This window comes from Neofelis nebulosa, chromosome 1, assembly GCF_028018385.1.
Source record: "Neofelis nebulosa isolate mNeoNeb1 chromosome 1, mNeoNeb1.pri, whole genome shotgun sequence".
Classification (NCBI taxonomy): domain Eukaryota; kingdom Metazoa; phylum Chordata; class Mammalia; order Carnivora; family Felidae; genus Neofelis; species Neofelis nebulosa.
Window position 1 is genome coordinate 243,690,076 of NC_080782.1, and position 8,911 is coordinate 243,698,986.

Genomic DNA, 8,911 nt, shown 5'->3' on the forward strand with positions numbered 1-8,911 from the left:
TGAAGAATTGCAGGTTGACCTCCTTGGCTACCAGGGAATACTCCTGAACTTCTACAGCTCACTCTTGGAAGCCCCTGAATTACTTTTGTTTGAACAGTGCACCAAAGCTCATGAGCAGTAATAGAAGATGTTGTGTGATGATTGATGTTTCTGTGCTTTGTTCTCGACTAAGCATTTTCCTGTGTCCTACTTCCCTGATCATCTCAAAACTCTGTGCAGAAGTGGGGCTTCAGAGGGACTGCCTAAGACTTAGACAGCAAATGGTGGAGCACAGACTCTCTGCCTCAGAGGCCCCACTCTCCTCCTCATCTGGTGCTTCCTCATCTGAAGTCATGTGGAGACCAGAGAGGGATGGCTGCTACCCACCTGTGGGATCATCTTATTGAAGGTGGCCATGATGTTGGTGCTTTTTGCTTCTTGGTAGTAAGCGAAGATCCCCGTTAAAATAACAACCAAGGCCAGCACGCAGCCCAAGTATGCCTGGGTAAGGAGGAGAAGCATCGATCAGAAGAACAGGCATCAGGAGTGAGTCAGGTCCTAGGGATAGAGCTTTCCATGGGAAGGCAAGAGACATGGCAGTGGTATTCTGGTGTCATTTATAGGCCACAAAATTTATCCATTTAATGTGCATAATTCAGCGATTGTTAATGAATTTACAGTTTTGCAACAATCACCACAATACAGTTTTAGAACATTTTCATCGCCCCAATAAGATCCCTAGTACCCAGTTCCCACTCCCACCCCCCGACCCTGGCAACCACTGATCTGCTTTCTGTCTCTAGGATGCACCCATTCTAGACATTTCATATCAACAGAATCATACAGTGTGTGGCCTTTTGCATCTGGCTTCTTTCTCTTAGCATCATGTTGGCCAATTCAGTTTTTTGGCTTTGGTACTCAGTTATCAGCAGGCATAGATGCTCCCCATGTTAAAGGGAGACAATTAGCTCTGAGGTGAGAGAACCCCAAAATATTTCATATGGATACAGATATTTTTTCCCTTAGGAACTTAGAGTGCCCCTCTTTCTCTCTTTAAAATTCACACCTCATGCTGCCCCTGAGACATCAGAAAGTTAGCTACAATTTCTGTTTTATAGCTGGTAAAATTCTTGATTTTCCCAAACCCACACAGTGAGTGATCAGTGTAGACTCCTGATTCTAGCTCTGCCCACCAAAGGCCTTACTTTATGATTGTTTTCCCATTACTAGTTTAGCAAACCCTAGAAAGAGGCCCCCTTACGTTGTCTAGGGATGAGGACTTATTCATGGAGTACTGGATCCCATATGCAATCCAGCACAGGATGGCTCCTATCCACAGAAGGATGGAGAACCCTCCCACCATCTGCTTGAGAAACTTGATGATCTCCGGTGTTTCCTTGGGAGGAGTGAGGGCATTGGGACCATTCTGAGCCAGGAGCTCAGCGGCTTGGGTGCTAGAAAGACCCTGAGAAAGCCAAGCAAAAACAAATAGGAATTAGACATTTCTCTTCTCTGAGGTTGGACATCATTTTTTCTGCAGGTTGTGGGTAGGAGTTAACCATGCGCAAGGAGGACCCGGGAAAAGTAGATGATGCCTCCTCTCCCCCAACCCTCACCTTTTTAAAAAGAATATTTAATATTAGTGCTATCAGCCAGGCGATGCACTCCATATATTTGCTCATATACTCTTCCAAATAACCCTCTGAAGAAGGTACCATTATTATCCTCATTTTACAGATGTAGAATTTGAGGCATATGGAGGTTAAATCATCCAGCTAGTACATGGTACTACCAGACTGAACCAGGCAACCTGGCTTCAGAGCCATTATACTACACTCTAGATAGGAGTAACTTGGCTAAGGAGGATTTGAAATATAAAAGCTAATCACCAGGGTTAAGGGCAATGTAGTAATTATCCAGAAAATGTTCTCTATTGGGCTAATTTTTCATCCTTAAGTCTGGTGTCTTTCTGCTTTTCTATATATCCACCCCAAGTTCTAAGTTCTTGCTCATCTTAAGTGTTATAAATCCTACCAACCCCTGAGGCCCACATCAGCAGTCACTTCGTGCCAGAAGACTTTCCTGGTAAGCGTGCCATCCACAGGTGCACACAGGCCCCTCCACCACCTTGAAATCGTGTATTGTGATTCATAAGGCTTTTTTTCTCCCCCACCAACTATCCTTTGTGGAGAAAGTCTTGTCATTACTTTTTCTCCCTAATACGTTGTAAGCTACCTAAAGGATAGTTTAAAGACTACCCTTATTCATTTTGTGTCTTTTATAGGGTGTACTGCTTCTTCTGTAATCGAGGCTCATGTATTTGCTGAATAACTAGATTTGGAGCCACCAACTTGTAGTATAATTCAAATAAAATTTACCACCTTCTCCTTCTTATGGCCTTCTCTAATCTCTCGGCCCCCAGCTCCGTGCCATGGCCCTGTCCACCACTTGACCAAATCTCCTCCTCCTCCTGCTTCTCTACCTTGGTAACTGAGATCAGGGATCTGTTCAAAAACTCCAGCAAAGCAAAGTTCTACCAGTTATTTCTTTGAAATGTCTCTTGAATCTGCCCCCTTCCTTTCCCATCTTACTGCTACCGCCCTGTTTTGGTTCCTCATTTTGTATTCCTGAGTGATTGTCTCATTCTACTAGACCCTTCCATCTTCCACTTAAAAAAAATATCTATCTACCTACCTACCGATACCTATATATATCTCCCACAAGAATTGCTTGTCTGTTTCTCTCTCTCTTCTACCAGAATCTACCTATCTATATCTATATATATCTTCTACTTACTATCTTCTACCAGAATTGCTTTTTGAAAACCAATCTTATTCAAATCACTTCCCTGTTTAGAAATTGTGTGTAAGTACAACTAATATAGTCCTTATTCCTTAGTTTAATATAGAAGTGTTTGATAGTTTCACCCAAATTACCACTCCCCAGCCTTATTTTTTATCCCTCTTCTCCCCTTTCCACACACATTAGCTCCCAGAAACCCCAGACTGATTTCCAAACATACCCTGTCCTCTCCAGCCTCCTGGGTACTCTGCTAACTTAAACCTGAATCCTCCTATATCCTGATTTACGCACTGCTCCATCCCGGGAGCCTGGTTCCTCTGGTCAGAATGGGTCACTCAGCACACTGTTTAAACCTATCTTTGCCATCTAAGTGGAACAGACTGGATATTATGATACTCCCCTATATATCTGCATCCCTTGCTGGACTGCTAACTCCTTGAGACCAGGGATCACCTGTCCCTCTGCCCCTCTCACTGCTTGTCCTGTGCAGTGCACATAGCTCTTTTTGTTGCCTTCAACAGATGTTTCCAAATCTCCTGATGTCAAGACACCAAAACTTTTGAAATTTAATTTGAATTTGAAGCAGTCCTTCTGTGATGGGGGAATTTGCTAGATGCCTTGGAGCACACCAGTGTGTGCTCTTGTCAGAGGAAGAGGCAGACAAGCAGGGCTCTAAGACTGTCACTCTGGATGCTTGCTTTTTAACACTGGTTTTCCCCACTCTTTGATAAGACCATTATACTTCCTGGACACGGAGGTTAAAAGTAATCTCTGCCTCTGACCACGACCATAAAGACGTGTCTGAGTCGTCCTGGGGATACCACAGCTTTCCTGCAGTTATAATCAAAAGATTGTTTACAGCCAGGCATCCAGCTCAGCTGAGGGGCTTGACTTGGGGCGTGGTTCAGCCCCGCCAGCTCTTCAGGTTAACCAGCCCCCTCTCACATGCTGGGTATGTAGGTGAATGGCATTCTCAAAGTTGCTGCTTCATCCTAAAGATGCCATCCACTTTTCCACACACCCTAAGCACACAGCTTTGTACAGTCCTTTGTATAGTTCCGTCCCAGTCTTCCTGATCCCCAGTCCCCTGATGACTTACTGTAATGATGTTTGTACCATATTTCTTTTCCAACTCCTTAATGCTGAGTTTGTGGTCATCCTGAAGTCCGTGAAAAGAAGAAGAGAGTGCATTAGATAATTCCAAAAGACACAAATGCTAAACTAAGTTTAGACCAGCCCCTGAAAACTGAGAGTAGTACTGAGGATAGAAGGGGGGGGGGCAGGAGTGAGGGAGAAAAGGAAAAAACCCTCTGTGCCAGGTGGTTATTGCAGTGAGGGAAGAGAGTCTCGCTGCAAGAAAGGTTTGCTCTTCTGATTCACTGGCCAGGGGATTTTCTGGCCATCCCTCGAGTTCAGGCTTAATTTGCCATTTACCACATAATAACTGTCTTTAGTTTTTATGAACAAAGCAATGCATTTCACCTCAATCTGTTCTCCAGCACATGCAAATTCTAGCATACCTCTCTGTTGTCCAGATACTAGTGATCTGGATACTTAGTTCAGACCTGAGTTCTGGGATTAGTTGAGGGTGATGAGCTATACCTAACCAGACCCATCTGATATATTCTCACAACTTATTACCCGTGCAGCCCTCTTTGGGCAGGTAGTCTCTGGTAGGAAGAGGCAAGACTTTCCTTAATCAAATACTTGAGACTCACAGAGTTCACTTGTTAGAGAAGTCCTGAGACTTACAATCTGGCAAATAAATATCAGTATGGTCCACACTTGCTAATTTTGTTATAGAATCATCAGACTAAAGCAGAGTTTCTCAACCTTGGCGTTACAGACATTTGGGCCAATAACTCTTTGTTGCGGGGGGGGGGGTGGGGGGGCTTCCACCTGCTATATGCCACCTATTAGCAACCTCCGTGGAGTTGTGATTACCAAAAATGTCTCCAGACCTTACTAAATGTCCCCTGGGGAGCAAATTCCTCCTCTCCCTTCCCTTGAGAGCCACTGGGCTACAGGATTAGAAGCCTCTTCCTGTCTTGGAAAACCCAGGGTTAAGTAACTCTCCTGCACCCTACCTAGAAAATCTAGCACTCAGGATTCTTTTTTTTTTTTAATATGAAATTTATTGTCAAATTGGTTTCCATACAACACCCAGTGCTCATCCCAATAGGTGCCCTCGTCAATGCCCATTATCCACTTCATTCTCAGTATTTAAGAGTCTCTTATAGTTTGCCTCCTTCCCTCTCTGTAACTTTTCTTTCCCCCTTCTCCCCCCACCTGGTCTTCTGTTGAGTTTCTCATGATCCGTATATGAGTGAAAACATATGGTATCTTTCTTTCTCTGACTGACTTATTTCACTTAGCATAACAGTGCCCAGTTCCATCTACGTTGCTACAAAAGCCCAGATTTCATTCTTTCTCATTGCCAAGTAATATTCCATTGTATGTATAAGCCACAACTTCTTTATCCATTCGTCAGTTGATGGACATTTAGGCTCTTTCCATAATTTGGCTATTGATGAAAGTGCTGCTATAAACATTGGAGTACATGTGCCCCTATGCATCAGCACTCCTGTATCCCTTGGGTAAATTCTTAGCAGCAGCACTCAGGATTCTTTAAGCTCTGATCATCTGAAACAAAGATTTATACTGTGATGGGTAAAAGAACCATCTCTTTTCTTAAGTACATGCAAAAAAGTGACATGTTGTGTAAGAGATTAGATTTTCCAATTACAACATTTTTTTGCCCTTTCCTCAGCCAGATTCTGCTTTACTCATTCAGTCGTTGTACTCATATTAATAATTGAAAGATATTGCTGGGGATTCAAAGGATTAAGACACAGTTCTGTGCACAGTGTGCTAAGTTCTGGGCAGACAGAGGTAACAGGTGATTACAGCCATTGTTCACATGGATGGAACTCAGACTTTAAGGAGCCTATATATAGTGTGAGGCAGAATACCTTTCCTCTTCCTTTACCCCTGACTTTGTGGATGAGAGCACGAGAGGGGGGGGGGGGGGGGAGGGGGGGTGCCTCTGGTGCACCCTGCTGGCCGGCACTAGAATAGCTCAGGGCATCATCCTGTGGCTCAGGCTTGGGTCATTAATCAGCCTGTTTATTCAGAAGCCAGGGATACTTTAGTTCTTGTCAAAGTTCCAATGTGCCAGAGGGCATCCAAGTGTGCTGTCACAAATGAAATTATAGGATTCTTGTGAGAATGTTGGGAAAGAAAGATGTTCCTCTCTCAGCAGGGAAGCAGGGGAACACCGGCTAACACCATAAAAATTATTTTCCTATATTATACATCTTCACAAAATGCTCAAAAAAAGGGAGATTATCTTCATAGTAAACAGGCATAATGGATATACGTTCATGTTGTAAGTAGCAATTTCAAGGAAGACTAGATTTGCCTTCAATCCCAAATCCTAGAGATACATAGGAAATAAGAATGGCTATCTATCGTCTGGTGCTGTGCTAAGCCTTTCTCCCCCTTTACTTCATTTAACCCTCTTAATGACTTCAACAGGTAGGCACCATTTTTAATTCCTGTTTTTCAAAATAGGAAATGAATGTCAATCAAACTGGGATCTGAATTTGGGTCAGTCCAGTTTCAGGGCTGTGTTCTTAACTGTCAGAACATACATGGGTAAATACCTAGTGGTGTGCTGCTAAATGTTTAAGAGCCTGCCAGGAAAAAGAAACAGAAAGCTCTGATTTGTAGCATTCACTGATTTCTCACCATAGCCAAATTTCAAGCTGCTAACCCAATGTCAACCGACTTGCCAAATTCCTGAATATTTAACAATTGGCTCGCTAGCCCACATGAACTTGCACCACTACTATCTGCTCCAACAATAACAGAATTTTAAAGTCTGCAGTGAACTGCAGGCGCAATCTAGCAAACTTCGGGCTTGGTGTGGAAGTTTCCGCCTTGACGTTCCTAAGATGTAACCTGTCACATTTCAGTTCTGAGGCAGGTCTTTCCCATGGTGGCCAGCTTTGATAATTCCAAAGTTCCTCCTTAACAGGAATACCAGGCTTCCATAAATCACAAAATGGCTAATTATAAATTACACTTTAAACTACAAATTGCATCAGTTACACAATATTCTTACTTTTTTCTCACTTTTCCCCCTCACCCCTGCAAATTGCTTATTTCCCACTTTCCACAAAGAAAATGGAGCTTCACTGAAGCTAGGTGGTTTGCTCCCAGTTATCAATCGGTGAAGTGGAACTAATTTGAGCCTAAGGTTCTCTGAATCCAAGCCCAATATTCTTACCAGCGAAATTATTCTTTCTCATGGGGCATACATAGCCAGAAACCTAGCAAGGTTTCGTGGTTTTGGTTTTTCTCCTGCATGGTTCCAGCTCCAACAGTCTTACCTTACCAGCTGAAAACTGGCAATCGGTCACCTATGTCTCAATGAAACAGCCGGGAAGGAAAGAGGTCTGGGCTGTGCCTGTGGGGACTGGAATCAGAGGCTCTTCCCTCAGAGTGCCTACAACCAGAATACAGGAATCCTGCACAGGACCTACCCCTGGGTAGATATTATCACGCCATTTATTTTAAACAAGGAAACAAATCTCATGGCGGAGCGGGGAGGGAGATTTTCAAATCGTCGAGACTGATCTTTCTTTTGTAAGAGGCAGGTTATAGGGGCAAGTTCTCAGGGGGAAGGGCAGTACTCAGTGGACCCATTTGGCTTAAGGACCAAATCAACTGACCAGATCCAGTTCTTTCTTAAGCTCCTCTTTCTGGTGATTCTTTTTGGGTTCAAAGCAGTTCTTCAGGCCTCTGTACTTCTCCTTGCCATCATCCCCTTTGTCTGTTTGGTCAATGTCTTTCGTTCCACTGAGCTCCACAGAGTAAATTTCTAGTTTTTTCTGAAAGGAAAGCAGAGGTGCAATATTGGTCCGAGATGGGTTTTCTGAAGAGGCGTCAAGCTCTTCTCCCTGTGGGTCAGGGACCGGCAGGGAAGGGAGCCTCCCTCGCACCTTTCATTCTCTCCTCTGGCGGGACTGTGGAGAGGTTCTCTCTCCCCCACCTTCAAATAGCAACTCCTGGACCCCTTTCTTTTCCTCTCCTCCAGTGTAGAGGGAAGGCTAGGCCACACAGCCCTGCCAGCATCTCCTCAGGGTACCCCTCTTGGGGGTGGGGAAGGTGGGAAGTTACTTCCCCCAGCTGGAGACATGACTCCTCCAAGAAGCCCCAGGGGCGCCCTAGTATCTTGCTCCCCACAGGACACACCGGCCGTCAGTCCCGCTTCTCGGGTGCGGCGTGCCCACTGAGCTCGTGAACCTCAGTCGCGGGCAGGGCGGTCTTAACCCCCCGCCCCGCTCCACCTTCCGAGTCGGAGCCGGCTGGGAGCCGGCCTGGGGGCCCTTGGGGCCCCTTCCCCCGAGGTTTGGATTTGGGTCTTCACCCCGGCTAGCCGCAGGAGGGGAGAGGGGCCGTGCAGAGGCCAGAAGGAAGGCAGAATAAAGACGACCCGCCCTCCCTCTTTCTCCTCGCCTTCCACCCGTCCGCACTGGTCTCGGGCGGACGCCGGGGGCCGCACGCACCTTGACCATGGCGCCGGTAGTGGCGCCGCCTGCGGGCGGGCGCGGGGTCTGGGCTCTGGCAGCGGCGGCGGCGCGCGCAGCGCGGGGGGTCCCGTCGGGCGGCGCGCGCAGGGCGGGGGTCCCGTCGGGCTCTGGCGGCAGCGGCGCGGTCCCGAGGCGCACCTCCCGCGGCCGAGCGCCAGCCGCTGCCGCCGGGAGGCGGTGCCCGCCTTAAATGCCGCCCGCCCCGCCCACGCGCCAGCCTCGGGACGCCCCGGGAGGCGGGAAAGCCGCAGGCGCGGGCCCCGGCGCGGAAAACCACGACGGGACCTCTATCCCGGGAGCCGGGCGCGGTGCGGGCCCTGGCCCGGTGCGCGGGGTCCTGCAGGGCAGCGCCGTCGGCCCGCCGCCGAGCGAGCTCCGGACGCTCACGAGGCCTCGTCCAAGCTGGGGTGGAAACCCTCACCCGCTTTGCTTTTAAAATTTGCTCACCAACAAAGGAATTGGTAAAAGTATGTAAGCAGACGGGGGAATTGCAGTTTCTGGCGGCAACTGCTCTCGAAGGTCTGGCCACACGA

The 8,911-nt window shown here is 47.0% G+C and overlaps 1 protein-coding gene across 1 annotated transcript in view; it reads right to left on the reverse strand.

The window, feature by feature from the left end:
- ATP12A (ATPase H+/K+ transporting non-gastric alpha2 subunit) overlaps nt 1–8,506 on the reverse strand; it is a 29,203-nt gene extending 20,697 nt beyond the window's left edge. The window contains exons 1-5 of the mRNA XM_058690694.1: nt 8,355–8,506; nt 7,518–7,676; nt 3,881–3,940; nt 1,241–1,444; nt 367–480 (exon numbers count right to left, since the gene is read on the reverse strand). Of these exons, the coding sequence (XP_058546677.1) occupies nt 367–480; nt 1,241–1,444; nt 3,881–3,940; nt 7,518–7,676; nt 8,355–8,363 (546 nt within the window). The 5' untranslated portion in view covers nt 8,364–8,506. The remainder of the gene's footprint in view (nt 1–366; nt 481–1,240; nt 1,445–3,880; nt 3,941–7,517; nt 7,677–8,354) is intronic.
- Between the last annotated feature and the right edge of the window lie 405 nt (nt 8,507–8,911).